This window comes from Myotis lucifugus, unplaced genomic scaffold, assembly GCF_000147115.1.
Source record: "Myotis lucifugus unplaced genomic scaffold, Myoluc2.0 scaffold_1, whole genome shotgun sequence".
Classification (NCBI taxonomy): domain Eukaryota; kingdom Metazoa; phylum Chordata; class Mammalia; order Chiroptera; family Vespertilionidae; genus Myotis; species Myotis lucifugus.
The window spans coordinates 14480071-14506788 of NW_005871049.1; the positions used below are offsets into that span (position 1 = coordinate 14480071).

Consider the following 26718-nt stretch of genomic DNA (forward strand, 5'->3'; position numbering starts at 1 on the left):
CTGAAGCATGTGCCCTGACCAGAATCGAACCTGTTTCATAGGTCAAGGCTCAACCATGCTATTTTTGTCTTTTAATGTGGCACCATTCCCAATAAAGTCAAACTTTTCACTGCGTGTTACCTTCCATCTATTTGAAAAGGAAAAGTTCCTTAGCTACTCCAGTGCTCTTGCATGATTGCCTTTTAAATCCATCAATTTTTTCATCTTTTATCTTCAATCTCTTCCCACAAATTTAGCCTCATTTCCTCTGCCCAGCTCCTAACTCTTTAAACTATTCTTTTTAAGATTATCCTACTTGATGTGTTAAATATATTGGTGTAACCACTTTGTAAACAAAACAAAACCCACTCAAAACGGCACTTAGCAAAGTAAACAACTTACAATTTTGTTCATTTTTCTATTGGACATTTAAAACAAACCATTTATTTAACGCTGTGTCCACTTTGCAGGCCATGAATGTCTGAGTTCACAACTATGACAGGCCAACTCTGTACAGGGTTATAATTAGGCAATGTTTTTCCAACATAAAGGCCTCTGATTAAAGCCAGAGTTCTTACTGTGAATCTTTCTTTGGACTTTAACTTGAAAGAGTCTGTTCTTCCTTATTATTCTTCCTTATTATAAACTGTCTTCAATGTCAGCATATACAGATGTTAAATAATGTGAAATTTTCAACTAATTTTCTATTTCAAAGTTCTCTTTACTATGATGCAGGTATATAGAGGGTGTCCCCCCAAAATGTATACACACTTTACAAGCTGATAGCTCCATTTTGAAAATGACAAGTGTTTTAATAAACACTGCCTTTATAATTATTCCAAGTGGGTGTGTACATTTTTGGGGGATGCCCGACATAAACCCATCTTTCATTTTCTCAGCTGTCATTTTCCAGGAACTCTCCTCCCACTTTTTAGACAGCTTATAAGTCTTCCATATGCCACAAAAGCTCGCTAAAAAAGTATCTGTAGCTAGAGGCTTGATAAAACAAACTCCACTGATACTGACTGTCGCTAAATCTCTGCCGCAGGGGCAAGTAGTTTTTACTTTATTAACCACGAAGGAGAAGAAAAGCACTCGTATTCTTAGGAACTCTCGCTCACTTCTTGATGGATGAGCCAAGTCCATAAACGATTTCTCCTCCATTTGAGTTTTGAGGCGTTGTGTTGTTGTTTTTTCCTTCTTTCTCCCCAAGTGCTTGAGTTTCCAAAATTTTGTCCTTCACAAAATTTTACATAAACAGCAATTTCTCGGGCTTCCGCGTGTAACCTGACCCGGAAAGAACCTGCAGAGATCGGAAGGTGGGAATCCTAGAGCCGAGGCCGCCGCCGCCGCCGCTTCGGGCCCTCCTTCCGGAAAGGCGCCTGTGACTCGACACTCCATCCCCAGTGACGCGAGCGTCGCCCTGCGACTCCACAGGAGGCGGCCGCGCGTGCGCAGGAGCGAAGGGGCGGGGCGGGGCGGGGCGGGGCCGGGCGCAGCCGGGAGGGTGAGGCTAGTGGGGCGCAGGCGGGGCCGAGGAGGGAAGGGAAGGATTGGGGCGGAGCGGAGGGGCGGAGGGGCGGAGGGGCGGAGGGGCGGAGGGGCGGGCCCTTCCCCAGATATTTACTCCGTCATTTCCTGTTTGGGGACCTTCTGAATCCGGGTCAAGGGTGTTCGCCTTCTCTTCCCGGCTGATCAGGCGGCACCATCGGTGACAGCGGCTCCAGCCTCAACCCAGGGCCCGTCTCCTCTCAGCACCGGCTGGAGCCCGAACGTCTGCACCTGTCCCGTGTCGCGGAGGCGCGCTTTCTCCACCTGCCGGCTCGCAACCCCGCATCCTAAGCGCCCGCCGCTTCCGGGGGGCCTCCGCTGGCGCCTCCGAGCTGATGCTGAGAAGGACCGCGGTCCCGGGGCGGCGGCGGCGGCGTGCGGGCCTCCGGCTCCCTAGGCCCGCCGCGGGCGGTGCTGGTTCTCCCGCGCCCCCCGCTTGCCAACTCCCGCCCGCGCTTGCATGGGCCCCCCTGCCCGATAAATGTGGCTGCTGAGGCGGCGGTGGCGGTGGTCGATCCCGCTGCTGCCGCGCTCCAAGTTCACCTCCGCCCCGGGGTCCTCCCGCCCCACCTCGGGGCTGTCTCCGCCCGCTCCCTGCCCCTCGGCCTCGCGGCGTGGCGACCATGGACAAGATCCTGGAGGGCCTGGTGAGTTCTTCCTACCCGCTGCCGGTGAAGCGGGTGATCGTGCGGAAGGTGGTGGAATCGGCTGAGCACTGGCAGGACGAGGCGCAGTGCCAGGCCATGTTTGACCTGACCACCCGGCTCATCCTGGAGGGCCAGGACCCCTTTCAGCGGCAGGTGGGGCACCAGGTGCTGGAGGCCTACGCCCGCTACCACCGGCCCGAGTTCGAGTCCTTCTTCAACAAGACGCGCGTGTTGGGCCTCCTCCAGCAGGGCTACCATTCGCTGGACAGGAAGGATGTCGCCATCCTGGACTACATCCACAACGGCCTGAGGCTCATCATGAGCTGCCCCTCGGTGCTGGACCTCTTCAGCCTGCTGCAGGTGGAGGTGCTGCGGCTGGTGTGCGAGAGGCCGGAGCCGCCGCTGTGCGCCCGGCTGAGCGACCTCCTGAGCGACTTCGTGCAGTGCATCCCCAAGGGGAAGCTGTCCATCACCTTCTGTCAGCAGCTGGTTCGAACCATCGGCCACTTCCAGTGCCAGTCCACCCAGGAGAAAGAGCTGCGGGAATATGTCGCCCAGGTGACAAAGGTGAGCAGCTTGCTGCAGAACATCTGGAAGGCCGAGCCCTCCACACTGCTGCCTTCCCTGCAAGAAATTTTTGCAATCATCTCTTCCACAGGTAAGGGTCATTGTATCCCAAGAAAAATCTCTCTGGGAAATTCAGTCTGCCTCCCTCATACACACACCATATTTGCTTCCCTGCCCTGGAAATACTGTTAATGGAGAACAAACCTTAGTGCCTCATCCAAAATTTTATTCCCATCCACAATCCTCTTCAGGCTGTCGTTTCTACCTTAAAAAGCAGGCCGTGTTTTTTATTTTAAACGTTGAGCACTTCGAGGTCTAAGACCATTGGCACTAAACAAGTTGCTTAATTACCCAGCCTCTGCTCTAGTTATGAAATGCTTTGGGGATGACAGCTACTAAATAAAGCTTCTATTCATTAGTGACTAATGGTAGCCTAGTAATGTTTACCATATTATTATTGCACTGTAACCCTATTATTTTGTTATCATGAGCCTCCCTTCCCCCCTTTTTTTTATGATTTCAGAGAGGAAGGGAAAGGGGTAGAGAGAAACATCAATGATGAGAGAATCCTTGATTGGCTGCCTCCTGCACGCCCCCTACTGGGGATGGAGCCTGCAAACCTGGTTATCTGCCCTGACTGGGAATCAGACCTTGACCTCCTGGTTCTTAGGTCAATGTTCAACCACTGAGCCTCACCAGCCTGGCTCTCCTGTTTTTTAATTTTCCCATTTTTTAAAATTCATGGTCTGTGCAGTTTCTTTTATTACTGGCTTGTCCTAGCTAACTGTAGTTTTTGAGTATTGACATTTTCTGTCTACAACAGTGTTCCTGAGAGAGATTCAGGGAAGGGAAAGAATATGAGGACCTAATGGGTGTTTTTTCCCTTGGAGGATAGCCCATGAACTGCATCCTTAGAAAGCAGGGAGGGGTCAAGTGACACTTAGCAAGAAAATGCTTTGTCATCCAGGAATTTTACCTGTGCATTTTACCTGAACTTGGAGCTTCGAGCTCTGGAGGTTGTGGGACAGTAGATCCAAAACCATGTTCACTTCCTCTCTACGTGGTATAACCATTCTCCCTGGCTATTGTTGGGAATTGAACTTGTGAAGGAGGTGTCCTTCTTTATCTTGAGAACCAGAAGAGTAGAGTTTTAACAAGCTCCATGCAGTCTGATGAATTAAATAAATTTACAAATTACCAACTTAGTATTTGCAGGATCTGAGTTGGTTTATTTTTTTTTAAATGGTAATCTTTCTTGTATTGCCTGTGTTGCTAGAGTTGTTATATTTCCCCAGAACTTTTTCAACTGTAGCAATAAAGATGTTCACCTTGGATGTGCTTAATTTTTATATGGTTTAAGTAAAATTCCCCTCTCCCCAAATTTCCACTTCTTTAAGAGATTTTTTAAAAATATATTTTTATTGATTTCAAAGAGGAAGGGACAGGGAGAGATGAAGAGATGGAAACATCAATGATGAGAAAGAATCATTGATCAGCTGCCTCCTGCACGCCCCCTACGGGGATCGAGCCCACAACTGGGCATGTGCCCTTGACTGGAATCGAACCCGGGACCCTTCAGTCCACAGGCCAATGCTCTACCCACTGAGCCAAACCGGCTAGGGCTTTAAGAGACTTTTTTAAAAAAAATATATTTTATTGATTTTTTTACAGAGAGGAAGGGAGAGGGATAGAGAGTTAGAAACATCGATCAGCTGCCTCCTGCACACCCCCTACTGGGGATGTGCCGGCAACTAAGGCACGTGCCCCTGACTGGAATCGAACCCGGGACCCTTGAGTCCACAGGCTGATGCTCTATCCACTGAGCCAAACCGGTTAGGGCAAGAGATTTTTAAATATCTTACTTAGAACACTTTACAGACTACTGTAATTAATAAGCTATAAGTTACTTTGGAGAATCTAACCTGGGAATTTAAATCTTACATTTCTGCTTTTTAAGTGAATATTTTAGCTCGACAAAGACAATATTAAAAAGTGCAAGAAAATAAAGTAACTCATGGGCCAAATATGGCAATAGTTTTTATATTGCAGTAGTTCTGTCTATAGAATGAGCAATCATTGTAATTCTTAATCTCTAATTTCTGTAATATAACATTCCTTTTATGTGACGAGTACCCATGAGGTGGAGCTTGACAACTGTTTTCTGATTAACACCTTTGCTGCAATTACTTTTTTTGGTTAATTGTTCTCTCTCAATACTTCACTTGAACCTTCTTGCCATATCCCTTTTTCTTTTTAATTAAAAAAAAATAGATGCATCATTTGAACCTTCTGTAGCATTGGCAAGCCTTGTGCAGCATATTCCTCTTCAGATGATTACAGTTCTCATCAGGAGCCTTACTACGGATCCAAATGTCAAAGATGCAAGTATGACCCAAGCTTTTTGCAGGTACTTCTTCATGACACTATAGATGGTGACTGTGGATTTGGGAGGAGGAGATATTTTGTTATATTTTTGTCAATAATGAAAAACTTAGAAATGTTTAAAACTGAAATCATGGAATCAAGTATATAAAAATTCTCCAAATTAATTGGGATGTATTGTTTACCTTACTATAGGCTTGACAGGCATCCCAGTAATTGACAAATCCATTTTTATTTCAGCTTTTTCATTTTCAAAAACATACATACATTTACACATATTGTACAGGCGGGAGTTTTTTGAATTATTAATGTATTTTACTAGTTTCTTTGCTCATTGTTTCTTGCTACCTGTTTCTTCCCTCTGGGATCTTTTTTTTTTCTTCTAGCTAAGTATATACTTTTACTTTCTCTTTCAATCAGGATTTCTGAGCAATACACTGTTAGCATTTGTCTGTTTAAAATGTGGAGTTTTTTTTCCTTATTTTCTTCCTTATTATTCAATAGCTACTCCTGTGATACCATACTATTAGGATCTTCTTCATATCTCTTTTTATTTACGTTTCCCTTTATTCTTATCACTTTATCAATTCTCATTTATATGTGGTTGAGTTTCAAGTCTTTATGTAAAGTCCTCATTGTTCATTTACTTTTAAGAAACACTTTTTATCTCCTCCATCTCCACAAAGACACTCCTTCTGTGTCCTATTTGGCAGCAACACTCTTGCCAGTGTGACTGCAGCAGCACTAAAATTTCTTTCTTTTTGAAATGAATATATCATAAATGAAGTTGTCTTCTAAGTAAAATAGGAAGATGCAGAGAAATACAGATTTCACAAGTGAAAGTGAAATCAGAAATCGGTTGGTCCCTCACCTTCATTGCCTAAGTGAGAATAGCTTACATTTTCATTTCATGCCATAACATTGCAACAGAGTCTTCTGGTTGGTCTTTTTGCCAGCAGTGACTTTATCTCTCTTCTCTAAGTCAGCCTGACCTACTCATTTTACCCTTCTGATCAAACTACAGTGACTTTCACCACTTACTAAGTTAAGTGCAAATTCCACTTCTTCCCATTCAGCACTCCTGGTCTTAATTTTTCAATCTTTTCAAAACTACCATAATATCCATCTTATGATTTTATTTTGTTTTTAAAATATATTTGGAAATTAATTTTTACCTATGGGAGGTTGTGATCCAGTTTTTGTATTGCATTTCTAATTTACCTACATAAAGCTATTTAACCCATAATCTACCTGGAGTAATTATTCTTATATTACAAATGTAATTGAAAAGGATAGCAGTGTTTATTTTACCTTACTCCTACCTTATACTTCCCTATACTCTATATTTTTCCACATATTAGCACTTATATTTTACTGTCATTTTCTGTAATGCAAAGAAATGCAAATGTTCCATTAGACATTATGAGCAGCCTCAGCCCTGACTGGTGTGGCTCAGTTGGTTTCCGGTTAGATACGTCAAAAGGTCTCCATTTCAATTCCCAGTCAAGAGCACATACCTGGGTTGCATTCACCCTGAGCAGTGGAAAATAAATCTTAAGAGCAAAAACCTTAATAAAGATAATACCTTAGTGTTAATGTAGACAGTTATAACTTAGCTGTTATGAAAATAACCATTTCAATTTAGAAGTCAGTCCTTTAAAAATATTTGGTGGAAGAGAGGCATCACAATGAATATTTCCAGTGATATATTTTAACTCATTTATTCTTCATATAAGTTCTATAAAATAAGCATGTCTACCTATAATCTACAGATAAGAAAACAGACACAAAGAGATTAAATAATTTACCTAAGTATTTAAGGTCCCCCAGCTAATAATGGTGAATTGGATTTTTAAACCAGATCACTCTGACTAAAATCTGTTTTTTTCACTACTACCTTCTTATTATATAATCCCCAAAATTGGATTACTGGATGAAATAATATGAACATTTGGCCCAATTGCTTTCTAAGAGTTGTACAAGTCTTCATTGTGGTTGATGTCTAACATTAGGGACAATCTCCATCAAACCCTGTATTACTTCGTTTCTATTCCCAATTAACTGGGCTGATACTCAAGAAGGAAAACACTAATGCAAAATGAGGCCACTTAGGATATTTGCACATTCAGTGCTCTTATCTATTTGAAGTTTCCTTTTGTTGTCTTTATTTAGTAGAATCCTAACAAGGATGAAGAGACCTGTTTCACAACTATAAATATAGGTGTGTTTTTTAACAGTGCATTTCATATTTCCAGAGAGGAGAAATGTTGGTTTATATTTATGTCTTAGTTCAGATAGCTATATTTGAACTGCTCTTCTTAGAGTAAATTTGTCTAATAAATTTTTAATATCAATATGTAGCATAAATTTAAAACTTAAGGTGAAATGATAGTTTATCAGAAATTCTTTTTATGAAAATGTGTTATATAAGAATCTCAGCTTATATGATTGGAAACTCCTGGAGTACAAGCACCCATTATACTTGTTTCTACATTTTGATTAGTGCTTTTCACAAGCAAGCTCAGTAAATATTGAGCCACAAAGTGAGTAATTATCTACCATAATCTGTTATTTCTAAATAATGTTGAAAATATTGTCAATATTAATAGTTTTCTTTTTCTTTAATTTTCAGAATGATTGATTGGCTGTCCTGGCCATTGGCTCAGCATGTGGATACATGGGTGATTGCACTCTTGAAAGGACTGGCAGCAGTCCAAAAGTTTACTATTTTGATAGATGTTACTTTACTGAAAATAAAACTGGTAAGTGGGAGTATATAAGTTTACTAGAGGCCCAGTGCATGAATTCTTGCGGTCCCTTAGCCTGGCCTGCAAGATCAGGCCAAAACTGGCTCTCCAACATCCCCCGAGGGATCCCGGGTTGCAAGAGGGCACAGGCCAGGCTAAAGGACCCCACTGGTGCACGATCGGGGGCAGGGAGGGACCGCAGGAGGACTCCAGGGCATGTCCAACCCCATCTCGCCCAGTCCCGATCAGGGTCTATCAGGGCCGGCCGGCCAGGGAGGGATGCAGGAGGTTGGCCAGCTGGGGAGAGACCGCGGGAGAGCTCCAGGGCGTGTCTGGCCTGTCTCGCTCAGTCCTGATTAGCCGGACCCCAGCAGCAAGCTAACCTACCGGTTGGAGCATCTGCCCCCGATAGTGCATGTCATAGCAACTGATTGACCAGTCTACTGTCTGCCCCCTGGTGGTCAGTGCATGTCATAGTGAGCAGTTGAGCAGCCTTAGCATATCATTAGCATATTATGCTTTGATTGGTTGAATGGACAACCGGACACTTAGCTTATTAGGCTTTTATTATATATAGGATTAGGATGTATGAACTTATATAATCAATCTTTTTATCTTTGGGTTGTCCCCTTTAAAACATCTAATTTTGAGTATGTTCTTGTTTAGTTGTTTTGGATAATAATTTTGAATAGACTATAAAAAATTAAAATGCTATTTAAGTGTAGGTAACTTAAGTAATTTGCTGTGTTCAGATATTTAATATGAAAATCTGTTTCTCCCATTTTCCCTTGAATTGAACTAATCAAGCTTTATTAAGATTATTCTGCCAAAACTATCTTTGACACCAGTGTTTTCCAAAGTTGCTAAACCTAGGAGTTATTTCTCAGGCCTCCTCTCATTTGACCTCTCAGCAGTATTTGACACAGTTAATCACTCCCTCTTGAAACACTTTCCTCACTTAGTTTCCAGGGCATTATACTCTTCTGGTTTTTGTCCTAGTTCACTGGTATCTCAGTCTCCTATAGTTGATCTTTCTAAGTTTAGAGTGCCTTAGAGTTTCATCTTTGATCTACTTTCTTCTCCACCCATACTTAGCACATCCCTAAGTTAATGACTGCCAGGTTTAATATTTCTAGTCCATTATTCTTCCATGAGCTCATTATTCATCTATCTAGTTGTCTGTACTTAGATCTCAAATTCAACTTATTCACTATCTAACCCTTGATTTTTCCCTCCCAGACCTGGTCTTCCCTATCTCAAATGGCCACTCCATCCACTTCTATTGCCAAAAACCTTGAAGCTATCCTGTGTCTCTTCAGTCTCTCTCAACCCATATTCTAAACCCTATTGCTTCCATCTTTAAAATATCCAGAATGCAACCACTTAACTAGCTACATCGCTACCACCCTGGTCCAAAGTCATCATCTTCCCTTTCTAGAATGACTGCAGTAGCCTCCCTGCCCCTGCCCTTGGTCTGCTACAGGTGTCACATAGGTCCTACTTAATCTGGCTCACTGCTGCTTCTCGTATCCAGTCTCCATTGTAGCGCCTGTGTATCTGTGCTTTACACTGCCCTCCTTGCTATAGCTCTAGTACCCCAGGGTGGAGGACCTCGAGGTGCTGAGCCTTTGCCCTGCTTATTATGTTCTCCCAGAGTATCCATTAGGTTTACTCTCATTTCCTTCAGTTTTTGGGTTTGTTTTTTTTTAATTTTTAAAAAATATATTTTTATTGATTTTCAGAGAGGAAGGAAGAGGGAGAGAGAGATAGAAACATCAATGATGAGAGAGAATCATTGATTGGCTGCCTCCTGCATGCCCCCCACTGGGGATCAAGCCTGCAACCCAGGCATGTGCCCTTGACTGGAATCAAACTTGGGACCCTTCAGTCCGCAGGTTGACGCTCTATCCACTGAGCCAAACCAGCTAGGGCATCCTTCAGTTTTTTTATAGTCAGATGTCACCTTTTTCATGAGGCATTTTAAAAAATACCCTATATAAAATACCAAACCCCTTTACCAATCAGCATTTCCTATTTATCATACCCTGTTTTCATATCACTTGTCTACATGTTACTTTTTATTGTCCCTATCCACCCTCTAGTGACAATAAATATTTGTCGAATGAATTGAATAATGGACCAGGGAGTTACCACCTAAAAACTTGGTTTGACAGATTTTCATTTGATCAGGAAGTTTGAGAGATGCTTAGGTCATTATATTCCCTTGATCTCTGTCATGTTACTTCCCAACTTTGTCCTCACAAGGTTTAATAAGGCAATATATGGTATGATAGAACGTTCCAGAAAGGGGGATATTCACATAAATAATTTTTGGTCCTAGGAAAATAACCAATGATGGGGTTAATGGCTTTCTTACAAACTCTGTAGATGGATGTCTTGTCTCTTTTTGAAGGTTTTTAATCGACTTCGGTTTCCTCTTGTGAGGCCTGGTGCTCTTGCAGTTCTTTCTCACATGCTGCTTAGTTTTCAGCATTCTCCAGAGGCATTCCATTTGGTAAGTTATGACAAGATTTCTACGTTGAAAAACCTTGTCTTAAAATTTTAGTTTAATATTGAGTCATATTTGTATATAGTGAAAAGATTGTACATTAGTCTTAAATCTATTTACTTATAGCTTTATGATTTTTTAGAAATTTGAGATTGTGGCATTTCCCTCCAAAGAATCTATTTTCAGAATATTTAGTATTTCTCCCAAACGTCTCCATTTGTCACCACAAACCAGCAATGTATGTAAATCACTTAAAATGAGTTATTTCAGCAGTTAATTGCCCTAATTGTTGGGCTTGATCATTAAATCAGTAACCTTCTATCAATTTGTTAACTCAAACTTGAGCAAATATGCTAGCAAAGTCTCCCAAGGAAAAAAACCAATTATTTGTCCCTGGCTTCAGGCACAATCATGTGTATGCCATTTGAGAAGGGGGTTTATTTTCAAAGTTTCCAAGAAGGAGACTCTCTAACATAACATAATCATCCATTCTAAGATTTATTACTCTTATCATGGAGCATACGCACATTCCTTAATCTCTCTGAAAAAGAAAAAGTAGTTGAGATAATAAATGGTTGCCTTTGAATTATTTGCCTTATTGAAGTAAGTAAATATGAAATCATTTATTTAAGGATTAGTTAGATCTGAAGTTAAATTGTGATCTGGCTTAGTAAAACTTAAAAACAAAGACCTAATTACTGCCTGTGTAGTCCGGATAGCCTGACCTCCTACTCAACTAAAATTAGATTAGGCATCAGGTAGTGGGTCATATGGTAGTTAAATCACCTGTGACTCTAAATAACTCAGCAAAGGACTCAGGTTAGGAGTTGAGTTTGAGCAATAATCTGGAATCACTATTATTAATCAGCATCATTATTAATCAGCATCATTATTCATAATATATATGTTTAAAGTAGTTTAGAGCAAACCAAGGTTAACATTATGTGTGTTAATATGACCCAAGTTGGTTTTCATGTGCTTTTTATAAGTGGGAAAAAAATTTAAATGGAGTAAAAATATGACCTGGCCACATATATCAGTAGTTAAACCATTGTCCTGATATGCCAAGGTTGCGGGTTTGATACACAGTCAAGGCATATGCAAGAATCAACTAGCACCCTAGCTGGTTTGGCTCAACGGATAGAGCATTGGCCTGCAGACTAAAGGGTCGCAGGTTCAATTCCAGGTTGTGGGCTCGATCCCCAGTAGGGAGTGTGCAGGAGGCAGCCGATCACTGATTCTCTGTCACCATCAATGATTCTCTGTCATCTCTCTCCCTCTCCTTGCCTCTTTGAAATCAATTTTTTAAAAAAAGAACCAGTCCTGACTGGACAGCAAAAGGTTGTGGGTCTGAACTCTGGTTGGGGCACATACAGGAGGCAACCATTTGATGTTTCTCTCCCTTCTTCTCTCTATAAAAATCAATAAAACATATCCTCAGATGAGAATTTAAAAAGAAAAATAAGAAGGAAGGTAATAGCTTGCATGGACATATATCAAAATGCCTTTAAGAACTTAGTCTTATTTCTGTGTCAGTGATCATTTTGATTATATAGGATGCTAGAGGCCCGGTGCACGAAATTTGTGCACCGGGGGTGGGGGGTGGGGGTGGGGGCTCAGCCTGCACCCTCTCCACTGCACCCTCTCCAATCCAGGACCCTCGGGGGATGTCGGACTGCCGGTTTAGGCCCCAATCCCTCACAATCCGGGACCACTGGCTCCTAACTGCTCACCTGCCTGCCTGCCTAATCGCCCCTAACTGCCACCCCTGCCAGCCTGGTCACCCCCAACTGTCCCCCCCCCCACCGGCCTGGTTGCCCCCAACTGCCCTGCCCAGCCGGCCTGGTTGCCCTAACTGCCCCCCCACCCCCGATGGCCTGGTCTCCCCTCACTGCCCCCTCTGCCGGCCTGGTTGCCCCCAACTGCCCCCTGCGGGTCTGGTCACCCCATGCAGCCTGCTGCTCAGTCGTTTGGTCACCCCTCACTAACCCCCTTGCTGGCCTGGTCGCCCCACTCAGCCTGCTGCTCAGTCGTTTGGTTGCCCCTCACTAACCCTCCTGACGGCCTGGTTGCCCCACGCAGCCTGTTCGGTCAGCCTGTTCGGTTGTCCGTTCTCTTGCGATGGTTGCTTAGGCTTTTATATATATAGATAGTAGTAGGCAACTTTATTACTTGATTGCAAAGCCTTAATTTATACTAGGAGTATTTGGAATTGTAAATTAAATAATCATTGTTATAATTTTCTCCTTTTCCATTTCTCTCTCCCCCTTCACCTCTGAAGAAACAAAATAAATTTAGATTTCTGATTATTTTAGCAAGAGAGTATCTGATAGGTATGCAGTAAAATTCTAATTCAGATTTGCTTACAAATGAAGAGGTGATAGCAGTAGAGTGAAATCATTGGAAGCTGGTAGTTTCCTGACCAGAATAATACCTTTGATGAAGATTAAAGAAAGTAGTGCAAAAGCTAAAATGTGATTTAAGACCTCTAGCATAAGTGTAAACTAGACAGAGCAGAATAGGAATAGCAGTGTTAATTTAAGAATATGGTTATTCTCTTTAGGAGAAAGGAAAGGGAGTTGATTGGGATATTACTATAATTGTTGTTTATGCTATTTGATGATAAGACCTTAGAGCTATAACTTCACTTTTATTACTAGTTAGCAACCCAAAAAATGTCCTACAAATAGAACATAAGATACTTTTACATATGAAGTATAAATATCTAATATCAGATTACAATTATTTAGTTGGAACAAATATAGCACTGTACTAATGGCTTGAGCCATTTCTGCAAAATAGTTTAATAATAACCTCTTAAAATGTTAGTTCTATATTAACTTTTAGTCTAATTTTATAATGAAAGAACATTGTTGTGCTTATAACACTAACAGTTTTCTAAATGTTTATTGAGCAATAAGCATTTTAGATTTCCCTTTTATTTTTAACCCCAGTCCTTTAAAATAATACTTTCGGATTCCCTTTATTTTAAGAAGGGGAATGGGTGTCATTTTGTAAGAATCTCCATGCTAACATCTGACATCATCCCTATGCTTATCTAAATGAAAGGTAATCCTGTAGCCTGAGCTGTAATTTTAGATACATGCTAAAGCTATTTTGAAGACTTTTCTTGAAGCAAACTTTAATATACAAAGTGTGTATAATTCTTCCAAGTAAGAGTTCTAAAATTCACACTAGATGGAGCTCTTATGCTAATTCTAGGTGTATCTTTTAAGTTTGTTCCTAACATTTTTCAACTGAAGGCATTTTTTAGACTGCAGTGACTAGGACTTTAGTTTGCATTTTAGATGGAGAATAAAGAGGGGGGGGGGTTTATATGGAATTAAAATCATGTGACTTTGAAAACTAAATTTACCTTGATATTCCAGAAATTTTTACTTCTTAATTTTTTTTTAGAAAAAGTCTGTAGCTGAACATATGGAAAGTTATTTGCTGATTGTATAACAATTGAGTTCTATTTGTAGGCCAGAGAATTTGTTGCCAATTTGTATTAATTGAGGAATATTTGTCTTCCTTTCTCTTCAGATTGTTCCTCATGTGGTCAGTTTGGTTCACTCCCTCAGAAGTGATGGTCTGCCTTCCAGTACAGCCTTCTTAGTACAGTTAACAGAATTGATACACTGTATGATGTATCATTACTCTGGATTTCCAGATCTCTACGAACCCATTCTGGAAGCAATAAAGGTATGATAATAGTTGCAACAGTGTTTGTGGATGTGCAGCCCATGATGTGATAGATGGATGTTTGATGATAACCAGCTACTCAGTTTTCTAAAAAGCACTAGCAAAAGAATTGGAGAACTTTCCTCAGTCAGACTTAATCAGAAATCATTATAAATCAGTTCTATTGATATTTCTTTTTGAAGTCTGAAATACAATATAAGGTCTCATTATCTTCTATATCTGAAATGAGTAAAAAACATTTTACTATATAGTTAAATCAAAATGATATTGGTTGAACCCAGAACACAACACTGTTAATGTGTACCATTGGTTTGACATTTGACCCTTGCAGAAGTAAATGTCTTTATGTATAGGAGCTGTCATGGATTTGATAGTGTTAATCTCTCTCTATGATGTCACTATGTCTATAGATGAAAGCAGTTATGCTTTACATGTTGAAAATTCTGTTGACTGAAATAAGCTCAGAAGAAGCAAGGGTCTCACTCGGAACCCAGGAAGCACTTTCCTATTAATAGCTCCAAAAAATCAGGAGATTAAAATTCCTTCAGAAATTATTTGTTCTCTAAGGTATAAGTACCAGATGATAAAGCAGTCCAAAAAGCCTTAATGATTTTACCAAGTGTTCTTATTCTCCAGTGCTCTACTCATGTTTGAAATCACTTACTCTTAAAATTTTATCTCATAAATCACAAAGCAGGTAAGAAGAATCTGTATTTTATAATAATTTTTAATATGATTAAACATTTTTCATGATTACTTTGAGATTTTATTTATAAGGTTAATACTGGGTAAATATTGATAGTGAATGAAAAGGAGATTTTTTCTTTATTTTGACTATGTAATATAAAAGAAATTTGTTTGTTTAGATTATTGAATTGCGTGCTAATTTAGGTCCTTATTCTATTGCCTTTGAATAGTTCTACAGTATACTCTCTGATCTCAGTTTTATTTTTAAAACATTTTGCTGATAAATAGGAAACATGAATAGTTCATATGTGATTTGAATTCCTGTTGTGTGGGGGTTTTTTAGTATTCCTCAACTTGATAAACTCTACCTTTAGGAGATTTTAATTTATTTTATTTTAGGACACAATTATGTTTGCATATAGTGTGATTTGATTTTTTTTGACAATTGGTCAAGTACTATAAAAGCTAAGTGGGAGGGGGGAAAAGGTTAAGTATTAGTGGAAGGATATTTATGGTGTTAATTTAATAACAAGAATAGTGTATATTTAAATTTTTTTTTCTTCTTTATGATCTACAGGACTTCCCTAAGCCCAGTGAGGAGAAGATTAAATTGATTCTCAATCAAAGTGCCTGGACTTCTCAATCTGATGCTTTGGCATCTTGCTTGTCTAGACTTTCAGGAAAATCTGAAACTGGGAAAACTGGTCTTATTAATCTAGGAAATACGTGTTATATGAACAGTGTTATACAAGCATTGTTTATGGCCACAGAGTAAGTTTAAATTAAGTTTAAATTTGAACCTTTTTATTTTCATTTTAACTGTAGAAATTGATGCATGCTGATGAAATGCAAAATGGTAAGATTGTCTTCATATTATTTCTTATAAACGGCAGAAATATTAATATTTTCATATAATTGCCTTATTCAGAAATGGAAAGGTACTATTAAAATATTAACTTAAGTAAATTATGTATTACATTTAGAATCTTGTGAATTACTCTGACTTGATACTTATTATTGTAACAGAGGGATTGGTTGAGTTGATGCCTAAGAGTTTGTGTCCTCAAGTACTAATTTGTTATTATCCCATAAGGTGGTGACCTTTAATTTAATTTTATTTTTGAATCCTCACCCAAGGATATTTTTCTATTGATTTTTAGAGAGAGTGGAAGAGAGAGGGAAAGACAGAGAGAAATATCGAAGTGAGAGAAACACTTCGATTGGTTGCCTCCTGCATGAGCCCTGACCAGGGCCTGGGCCTGGGAGGAGCCTGCAACCGAGGCATGTCCCCTTGACAGGAATCGAACCCAGGACCCTTTGGTTCTTAGGCCGATGCTCTATCCACTGAGCCAAACTGGCTAGGGTAGTAATAAAATTTTTTTAATCAGTATATCTTTTTAGGGGGTCCTATTTAGTTTTTTCTGCTTGTAGGTATTTTGCTATTTGTCAGATCAATAACTTACTTGTTGCTGCTAAAAATTTAAGCTCTGCTTCCCACCCCAAGTTGATTAATACTGAACAGATGTGTAAACAGACTTGTTCCTTTGCCCTCTTACAGATTTACTTTTAAATTCATTGCTTTTACAGCCAAACAAATAGGAGACCAGAGGTTGTTAGCTATGCGAATGCTATCTGTAAAGGTACAAATTAATGATAAACTTTTCCTAAAGGCAAAACATAGTTGAATTTTTCTCTTCCGCACCAATAGAGATTCATGGAACTTGACTAAAGATACATACAAGTTGAGTTCCAAGTCTTTTTATGCCTGCCTAGAGGAATCACAAACTAAAAGGTGAAGAGTTAGCTTTATTTGATTTCCTGACTCCAAAGTACATGTGTGCGCTCAAAACTAAGGTGTTTGTTTTTTTTAATATATATTTTATTGATTTTTTACAGAGAGGAAGGGAGAGGGATAGAGAGCTAGAAACATCGATGAGAGAGAAACACGATCAGCTGCCTCCTGCACACCCCCCACTGGGGATGTACCTGCAACCAAGGTACATGCCCTTGACCGGAATCGAACCTGGGACCTTTAAGTCCGCAGGCCAACGCTCTATCCACTGAGCCAAACTGGTTAGGGCAAGGTGTTTTGTGTTTGGTTTAGTGTTTTCTTTTGTTTCCAGGTTTGCTTAGACACAAGTGATACTAGGCATAAACCTGAAAGAAACCGTATCTCACCACCAGAGGTCATCTCGTCCAGCCATCTTACTTTACAGATGATAGAGAAAGCAGAGTGACCTAATTCAGTTATAACTGGCAATAGCAGTTCAAACAGCTCATCTATTGTACAGTGGCCAATAATAATTCCATCTCAGAATAGGCAAACAGCATATTCTATTTCTTTGGTAATATGTGAAGTCTTTATGGTTTTTTTAAAAAATTGAATGTAAAAGTACATAAAATTTAAAAATTTTAATTAAAAAAAATCAGGCATTCCCATTTCCAAAGATAATTTAAGTTTTATGTGCAGTGTTCTAGACCTTTTTTGTAGTTACAGGATTTTATCTAGTATAAAAACAAATGCATATGGACAAAGGGGGGAGGGAAATGGGGAACATCTATAATAGTGTCAACAATAAAAAAAAATAGAGAATCTTATTTATATATTTTCTAGCTGCTTGCTTTTATTTTTATCTTTTAATGGTTTGAGTTGGGAATATCCCCATATTAGGACAGTGACAGAACTGTGTTGTTCTCAGTAAAGTATCTGCCATAATTCACTCAACCTTACTCCTATTGATGACTATTAATAGCTTGTTTTGCTCATAATGAATCTCTCAGCCCATATGCCCTGAGAGGATATTCTTTGAATAAGACATCCCACATGTCTCCAGAAAGGCTAGACTATTTAAACTTACCTACCAACTAATATATAATTGTACTTAATGACCCCATACCTTTAGCGGTACTTAATCAATCTTTAAAATATTTTGGGTGAAAATGTCTTTTTGTTTTAATTTGCATTTTGCTGACCATTGCAGATTTTTTTCTGTCTATTTGTTGTTGTTATTCATTTGTGTTTCTTTTCTAAATACTCTATTCTTTCCTTTGTGGATCTTTCTGTTTGGTCTTTTTCATATTGATTTCTATATAATCTGGATGATAATTCTTTGTTACATTCTTCAAATTTGCAGTGTTTTACTTGCAATTTATTATTTTATGTAGTTACTTCTGCTATTTTTCAGTTATAGTGCCTGAATTTCAGGAAGCCATTTTCCTCTAAATTTTCTCTCTCTTTTTTCTTTAAATACTTCAGTAGTTTTATATTTCACATTTAGCTCAGTACCCCAAGTGGACTTGTAATGATGTAAAATCTTATCTAACTCCATTTTTCCCCCAATTGTATACTACCATTTTAAAACCACTCTAACTTTATAGGATCTTTTAATGACAGGATATTACTTATTTCATGCAGACTTGAAAGAATTTAAAAGTTGCTTACTTAGGGTTTTAATTAATAGCTTAATCTATTTCAACTTGCTAATTCAGAAAATAGGAATGGTGTGACAGTACATATAGGTCATTACCAGGCCACACAGTAAGTGCTTAGGTACCATCATTCTCCCCTTCCTTCTTCACTACATTGTCATTAGTAACTTTGCTAGGTAAGAGGCCATTGGTAAGTGAAGTTTTACTTTGAGGGTAAGTTCCTGAACTAACTTCCTTTTAGCTTTTAAAAAATGCATATGTATGTACACATTTACCTGAAAATCAGTATATTTTATTCTCTTTCAGTTTCAGAAGGCAAGTATTATCTTTAAATCTAAATGGGTGCAATTCATTAATGAAAAAATTACAGCATCTTTTTGCCTTTTTGGCTCATACACAGGTGAGTGTGAGTAGTGTGTATATGTTAATATTCATGTTATTATGATAATATTCTTTAAACTTCACATTATACCAAACTTGGTAAGCCCTTTTTAACTGATGAAAAATATATATCTCACCCAGCATAACAAATCTACTTAGAAATGTTAAAAAGATATTGCCTAAAATCAGGATATACTCTTACGTTTTTTATTTATTTCTCCTACTTTTCATTTTTGTAGATGGATATTATGCTGACCCATTATTGTAATTATTTTCTATTTAATAAATAAAGTCTCATAAAGAAACCTTTTAAAATACATTTTAATAGTTTATAGATACTGAATTGGTAGACTTTCACAGTGATAAACAATTAAAACAATTTTGTGGATCCAAGAGTTAGACGTGACCTGGTCTAATCCCTGATAGAATGTCTGACCTTGAGCAAGTCACAGTTTCTCTAGATCAGGGGTGGGGAACCTTTTTCTGCCAAGGGCCATTTGGATATTTATAACATCACTTGCAGGCCAAACAAAATTATCAGCTTAAAAATTAGCCTGCTATATTTGGTCAGACACTTAATTAACTCACCCCCAATGCCTTGTCAGGGCCAGACCAAATGATTTCACAGGCCTTCTATGGCCCTCGAGCCGGATATTCCCCACCCCTGCTCTATATCTTAAATCTCATCTACAGAATGAGAAGTTATGACTGATGGTTATCTAAATCTATTTCCAACTAGTTTATTTGCCCACATGTTTGACAGCTTAGAGCAGTGATGGCGAACCTTTTGAGCTCGGCGTGTCAGCATTTTGAAAAACCCTAACTTAACTCTAGTGCCATGTCACATATAGAAATTTTTTGATATTTGCAACCATAGTAAAACAAAGACTTATATTTTTGATATTTATTTTATATATTTAAATGCCATTTAACAAAGAAAAATCAACCAAAAAAATGAGTTCGCATGTCACCTCTGACACGCATGTCATAGGTTTGCCATCACTGGCTTAGCGTAAAGGTTAAGCTCAATGTAATTTTTAAAAATTATCTTTATTCAATATATAGTAAGATTTCAGTTTTTAGTTCATAGTGTGAAAATCATTTTCTTGTATTTTCTCTACTGATATCAAAAGCGAGAAGCATATGCACCTCGGATATTCTTTGAGGCTTCCAGACCTCCATGGTTTACCCCCAGATCACAGCAAGACTGTTCTGAATACCTCAGGTTTCTGCTAGACAGGTAAAAAGTACATATATATATTTAATCATCACCCGAGGATATGTTTAGAGAGAGGAAGGGAGAGAAAAAGAAATGGATGTTATGATGTGAGAGAGAAACATTGATCAGCTGCTTTCTACAGGTAGCCTGACTAGGATTCAAACTCACAACCCAGGTATGTGCCCTGACCGGGTATCAAACCCCCAACCTTTTTGGTTAAGGGACGATGCTCCAACCAACTGAGCCACCCAGTCAGGACTAGGTAAAAAGTGTTTTTAAAGTTATGATTTGAATTGTGTTCTTTCATAACAGATTATTTCTACACAATGTTGTTTTTAGCCTTAAAATATGTATATTTCAAGTGTTTTTCAATATATTTTTAAGTGTTCTTTTATAATTAATTTGGGGTTTTTTTACTTTAGACCAGCTGTTCTCAAAGTGTGGTATGAGGACCCCTTAGGGTTCCTAAAACACTTTCTTTTCTAGCTATATATCTGTATATGTAGTTGAGGCCAGATTTTCTTCATATACTTCATCCAAAACAACATATACTATTAAATTGAATACAGAGCAGACATGAGGATCCAGCTGTCTTCTATTGAGACAAATACTTGAAATATATGCAAAATGTAAAACAGTGCCATTCTATTCACTAAATTTTTTTTATGAAATATAACTATTTTTCAGGAAAACAGTTATATTAATAAGTAATGGGTTTATTATTTTTAAGTATATTATTACTTTTAACCTCAGTTTTGGATAGATGTAACCACATAAATGAAAGCTCTTGGGCTCCTCAGTTATTTTTAAGAGTACAAAGGGATCCTGAGACAAAGAAACAAGACAGTTAATGAGAATATGCAATTAACTGTAACGTAATAAGTGCTATAAAATAGTATAAAGAAAGTGTAATGAAATACAGTGTAGACATAGCCTGTAGCTTCTCTTCTAATCTACATTGTCAAACTGTTCAGAATTCCTCTTGATTAGAAGAGGAGAAACTTGCTTTTTTAAGTTAAACATTATATATTTGATAAAAAAATAATTGGCCTGTCTTTATAAACCACCAATATTTTGTAATAGAAATGACATTTAAATGTAAGTGAAGTAGCTGTGTAATGATATACTCCCCTGCAGGCTCCATGAAGAAGAAAAAATCTTGAAAGTTCAGTCCTCACACAAGCCTTCCGAAAGTCTGGGATGCATTGAAACGTCTTTACAGGAAGTAGCCAGTAAGGCAGCTGTACTGACAGAGACCCCTTACACAAATGATGGTGAGAAGACTTTGATAGAAAAAATGTTTGGAGGAAAACTACGAACTCACATATGTTGTTTGAACTGCAGGAGTACCTCACAAAAAGTAGAAGCCTTTACAGATCTTTCCCTTGCCTTTTGTCCTTCCTCTTCTATGGACAGCTTGTCTTTTCAAGATCCAGCATCGTCACTCAGTACACCAGATGGTGGTCTACTGGGAGCCTGTCCTGGTCCTTCAGAAGAACCAGGAATTTATAATCCAGCAGCGGCTACCTTTGTCTATGACTCAGTTATGAATGAAAGAATGCTAGGCAGCCCTCCTGATGAGTTTTGCTGTACTGAAAACACGTCTGTCCCTAGTGAATCTAGCAAGATTTTTGTTAATAAAGATGTACCTCAGAAGCCAGGAGGTGAAGCCACACCTTCAGTAACTGACTTACTAAATTATTTTTTGGCTCCAGAGATTCTTACAGGAGACAACCAGTATTATTGTGAAAACTGTGCCTCTTTGCAGAATGCCGAGAAAACTATGCAAATCACGGAGGAACCTGAATACCTTATTCTTACTCTCCTAAGATTTTCATATGATCAGAAGTATCACGTGAGAAGAAAAATTTTAGACAATGTGTCACTGCCACTGGTTTTGGAGTTGCCAGTTAAAAGAACTACTTCTTTCTCTTCATTGTCAGAAAGTTGGTCTATAGATGTTGACTTCACTGATATTAGTGAAAACCTAGCTAAAAAATTAAAGCCTTCGGGGACTGAAGAAGCTTGCTGTCCCATTTTGGTGCCCTATCTATTAAGTTCTGTTGTCGTTCACTCTGGTGTATCCTCTGAAAGTGGGCATTACTACTCTTATGCCAGAAACATCACAGGTACAGAGTCCTCATACCAGATGTGCCACCAGTCTGAAACTCTGGCATTAGCTTCCTCCCAGAGTCATTTACTAACAAGAGATAGTCCTAGTGCAGTTATTGAACAGGATTTAGAAAACAAGGAAATGTCAAAAGAATGGTTTTTATTTAATGACAGCAGAGTGACGTTTACTTCGTTTCAGTCAGTCCAGAAAATTACGAGTAGATTTCCAAAGGACACAGCTTATGTGCTTTTGTATAGAAAACAGAGCAGCACTAATGGTTTGAGTGGTAATAATTCAACCAGTGGACTCTGGGTAAATGGAGACCCACCTCTACAGAAAGAACTTATGGATGCTATAACAAAAGACAATAAACTATATTTACAGGTAAGTTGGAAATATAAACTTCATCATTTGTGGAAAGTAGTTCAACAATTGACAGGTAGTTAAATGAGCACCCTAACTTTGAAATCCAGCTTCTATATTTTCCAAGGGATTTACAGAGTGATAATTCTGAAATTTGAGTCTGGGTTTATATGAAATGAGTTCAACCTATATAACTAAGTTGCGTTACTTTCTAATGTTATGAATTATGAAAAATTGAAGTTAGATGCAGTATAGAAGACCTTACCTATTTTTAATTACACAAGATGTGATTATTATAAAACACTTTAGGCAAAAATATAGAGTTTAATAAAATGGTAGTATCTCCCCTCTTCCCTTTAGTCCCACTTACCAGGGGAAACAGCTGCTAAATTTGGTGTTTGTTCCTTTTTGACCTTTGTGTAAGTATTTTAAGAGCTATTTATTGACATTCAGGTAGATAACAAAGGACACTAAAAGCTAGAAAATATAAAGACAGGATATTTGTATTACTTAAGGATCTGAGCAATGAAACCAAGGAGAAAATATAACAATTACTAAAGAAAAGTCATGGAATAAAGGTTTCATATAAGCTGAATTTACTTATAAATACACTTTTTGCAAGGAGTTAGTGATTTTATTACTTTAAAGTTAATAAAGATCTTGTTCAAAATATTTTTCTTTGAAGCCTGCCAAGTAGCTATTAATATAAAGGACCAACAGTAAATTATATGTGAAGTTGTAAGTGTATTAATTGGATAATCCAAGTGATTTTATGAGCTTAAATAAGTTTCTAAAACTTTTGTGTTTGAAGCTCCTAAAACTAAAAGGTACAGATAGTATGAGAAGAAATGGACCACTGTAGTACTGATTTTACTGAGTTTTAGAAGGAATTCTTCTCAAAAAGTTTTGACATTTACTATATTATAAAATACTTAAAGATACATGATACATTCTTAAAGGAGTATGCAATGTACTAGTGACAAAAACAATACATTTTTCAGAAAAAATTAGAAACTCTAGAATATTTGTTAGAATTGATTTACAAACAAGATTCTCACATCCAGTCAGAAGGCTTATAATCCAGAGAATATAATGTATTCAACCATGTCCAAATAAGCACTGGATGTTAAGCATCACGATTCTTTTCTTTTTTTTCTTTTCTTTTTTTTTAGCATCACGATTCTTAAAGATTAAAGAGGTGGAGTGAGGGTAAAAGGGTTAGGTTGAAGTAGAAATTTTCTATAATATAAAATACAGAAAATATGACCCAGTGCAATCTTGATTTTTGGAAATATGTATATTATTTATATATCAGTGATTGGGTGAAATATTTATCAAAGGAGGGACATGGATTTTGAAAAGATGAGAAACTACTCTAATTTCTGTGATAGGAATGCCAAAAACTCTTATAACTGTAATAACTACTTATATTGCAGCCTGGCTCTAAGTCAGCGGTTCTCAACCTGTGGGTCACGACCCTTTTGGGGGTCGAACGACCCTTTCACAGGGGTCACCTAAATACATCCTGCATATCAGATATTTACATTACGATTCATAACAGTAGCAAAATTACAGTTATGAAGTAGCAATAAAAATAATTTTATGGTTGGGGGTCACCACAACATGAGGAACTGTATTAAAGGGTCGTGGCATTAGGAAGGTTGAGAACCACTGCTCTAAGTGATTTTCTCTGTCTTGCCATTTACCCCTGACTACAATATTTGAGTGCCATTCATTATTGTTTAATTGTCCCTATAATGGAAGAGAGTTATGTACTTTCATTCAGCTTTTCAGTGTTGTGCAATTCTAAATTTCATCTTCAATCTCAGATTGGCAAGCTGTTTACAGCGAAAAAATATCTACTACTACCATGGCAGATGGAGCAAAGTAACTGGGCTTTAAGTTAAATTCGGACATAGTGCAGTTTTTGTTATTCATGGTAACTGTATTTTGAAAGTTCTTGAGGCTGATTATGCCCAACAGATTGAGGGTTTTGCTACCACAGTGGCTTTTAGACCTGGGTGAGTGACATTGACCTCATTTGAAAGTTGTAGGCCCTTTCCCAGAAAACGGGCACATGCCAGAAGAGTTTACATCTTCCAAGGAGTTGGTGCCAGTTTTTAGAGCCCAGTTTTAGAACTTGCCAAATGCATTTGCCATATTCACTTTTTCTCCTTTTGTGGATAAGTATCAAATAGTGTTCTAACTTTGAGGTCATTAATATTTATTGAGCACCTATGTGTCTGGCACATAGATAAATATAATTCCTGATAAAATTGTTGATGGTCTAGTAGAGAAAAGTTTTCAGTGTTACTGTAAGAAGATAGGCTCCATTTTCCTTAGCAGTATTTTGAGATGTTTTACTTACTGAGAAATACTCTAAGAAAGGGGTATTAAAAATCCAGCTTTCTTTCATTATTTGTACCTTTTATTGTAATCACTCACTTCCAAAATTGTTAGAGAGTGGATAATCCATTGTCATAATCTTTAATTCTGCATGCTGTATATTAGAAAAAAAATCCGTTCTTACGTGTTGATGGGTATTACTGTATTTTGAAAGTTCTTGGGGATGAACTGAAATACAGAAAAATTTTGGACTGTGGGCTTCAGTTTCCTCCTCTGTATGGTCTGATACTGAAACAAACAGCCTTTGGGATCGGTCATTTTGTAGACGTTACACCAAGATTTTCTTCTCTATCAAGTTTGCTCCATCTGTGATTGTGTACTTTACTGTAGTAAGATTTGGAAAGGATTAGTGCAGTCAGTATTTTTAAAGTTACTAAGATTTGAAGGATGTTTATTAAGGATTAAGGCAGCTTTAAAATATTTATACAGGTGATATATCCATCCATTGTATTTAGGATTATAACTTCGTTAAAATTATTTTTAATTTTAGGAACAAGAGTTGAATGCTCGAGCCCGGGCCCTACAAGCTGCCTCTGCCTCCTGTTCATTTCGACCAAATGGATTTGATGACAATGACCCGCCAGGAAGCTGTGGACCAACTGGTGGAGGGGGTGGAGGAGGATTTAATACAGTCAGCAGACTCGTATTTTGATCCTGAGAGAGTCCAAAATGCACTGGTCACAAAACACCTAATACTTTGACTGTTAAAATGTCAGACTGTAATAAGTATCATAGCTATCTTTTATTTTTCTTTTCATTAGACCCTTATACTTTAAGAAAACACACTCAGTGCTTGTTTTTATTTTCTTAACAATACATTTATTAACAAAATGCATCATGGGGAAAAAAAATCTACCTCTTAAAATTCCATTTGCTTTTATGGTTAGACATGCTTGACCAAAAATTTTCAAAGGAAAATATATACCTGGTCCCTAATTAAGCTGCATTAAATTTAGTAGAAGCATTTAAATGCTCCTATCCTCAGTTTTACTGAACAAAAATTTTAATTTATTTAGCATCCTTCATAAAAGATTATGTTAGAGGTGAAGGAAATATTGTTTGAAAAAAAAGAAAATCCCTTATTTCCTGTGTAGTTATCCCATTATTAAATTTAAATCTTTGAAAATATGAGAGATGATAAGGGTCTCTAATGAAGGCAATAACATAAAATTTATCAAGCTGTAGTACTTGTCAGGCTTGTTTAATGCTGTCTTCAGCATCACTATCTGCATTTGAAGTACAAATGTTTTTAAAGGAATTATTTATACATGATGAATTGATTTTACGAAAAAGTGCATGATCTATAGGAGCAACATTTTTACCTACAAATTGCTAACTTTGTAGTATTTCTAATTGTTTAGGGATTTAAAAATTCTATTTCAGGGAGTCCCTCTTCTGTGTGTTTTGAAGGAGGTGAGTTCTGTATGTGCCTTGCAGTACTGTAATTAAAAAATAGGAATCTCTGGCTGCGGGAAAGCTTTTTTAAAATGAAATGTTAGGAAGTGATTTTTTTGTGCTAACATTAAAATTATAACTTTTTTGAAAGGTATTATTAGATTTCCTGAAGTAAAGATCTGATGGTCCTAAAACGATGAGTGTGATTGTTTTTAACTCTTAGAACAAGAATTCATAGAAAATAAACGTAGTCAAGTAAAAAAATCTTTTTTTGATTTTGTTACTTAATCCTCGGAATATTAAACATTGAGAACATATATTTAGAGTTGTACCTTTGGTTTTCTTTTTTCATTTAAGTGATTTTTTGCACCATTGTGTCTATTGCATCATATCAGATATGCTAAAATGTCAGATCCTACCATCCCACATTTCCTTCGGCCAGGAAACTGAAACAAGTCAGTTCTCCTGAGTCTTGATTATACAGTGTTCACGAGTTATCCCATTGACCCCCGTCCTAAAGGTGTTAACTTATCCATGGCTGTACATTGTTCTGGAGATTGGTCTCATTTATTTTGAAAACATTTTAAGGAAAGAATGTTCTTTGGTGTTTGGGGGTTTATCTTTTTCCCATGCTTTTA

The 26718-nt window shown here is 37.9% G+C and overlaps 1 protein-coding gene and 1 long non-coding RNA gene across 7 annotated transcripts in view; one reads left to right on the forward strand and one right to left on the reverse strand.

Annotated features, from left to right (window-relative positions):
• Positions 1 to 1335, reverse strand: part of LOC106697086 — a 49030-nt gene extending 47695 nt beyond the window's left edge. Inside the window, exon 1 of the long non-coding RNA XR_002829541.1 lies at positions 1101 to 1335. This is a non-coding gene — a long non-coding RNA (uncharacterized LOC106697086). The remainder of the gene's footprint in view (positions 1 to 1100) is intronic.
• Positions 1336 to 1625: 290 nt separating this feature from the next.
• USP38 (ubiquitin specific peptidase 38) lies at positions 1626 to 26399 on the forward strand. Of its 6 annotated transcripts, XM_006081726.3 has the most exons (10): positions 1627 to 2835; positions 5016 to 5151; positions 7759 to 7888; positions 10287 to 10388; positions 13929 to 14087; positions 15352 to 15545; positions 18510 to 18603; positions 19718 to 19824; positions 20941 to 22300; positions 25176 to 26399. In XM_006081726.3, exons 1-10 carry the CDS (start codon positions 2154 to 2156, stop codon positions 25335 to 25337), a joined length of 3126 nt encoding a protein of 1041 aa, XP_006081788.1. In that variant the 5' UTR covers positions 1627 to 2153; the 3' UTR covers positions 25338 to 26399. The 6 variants fall into 6 exon arrangements, with proteins under 6 accessions (XP_023610437.1, XP_023610447.1, XP_006081788.1 ...); XM_023754669.1 differs by lacking the exon at positions 18510 to 18603 and having other exon boundaries at positions 1626 to 2835; positions 19708 to 19824; XM_014455427.2 differs by lacking the exon at positions 10287 to 10388.
• The last annotated feature ends 319 nt before the right edge of the window (positions 26400 to 26718 follow it).

Coding starts and splice junctions, on each gene's coding strand:
- USP38 (XM_006081726.3), top strand. CDS start 2,154: ATGGACAAGATCCTGGAGGGCCTGGTGAGTTCTTCCTACCCGCTGCCG. Junction 7,889..10,286: donor CTTTACTGAAAATAAAACTG/GTAAGTGGGAGT, acceptor CTCTTTTTGAAG/GTTTTTAATCGACTTCGGTT. Junction 10,389..13,928: donor CTCCAGAGGCATTCCATTTG/GTAAGTTATGAC, acceptor CTTTCTCTTCAG/ATTGTTCCTCATGTGGTCAG.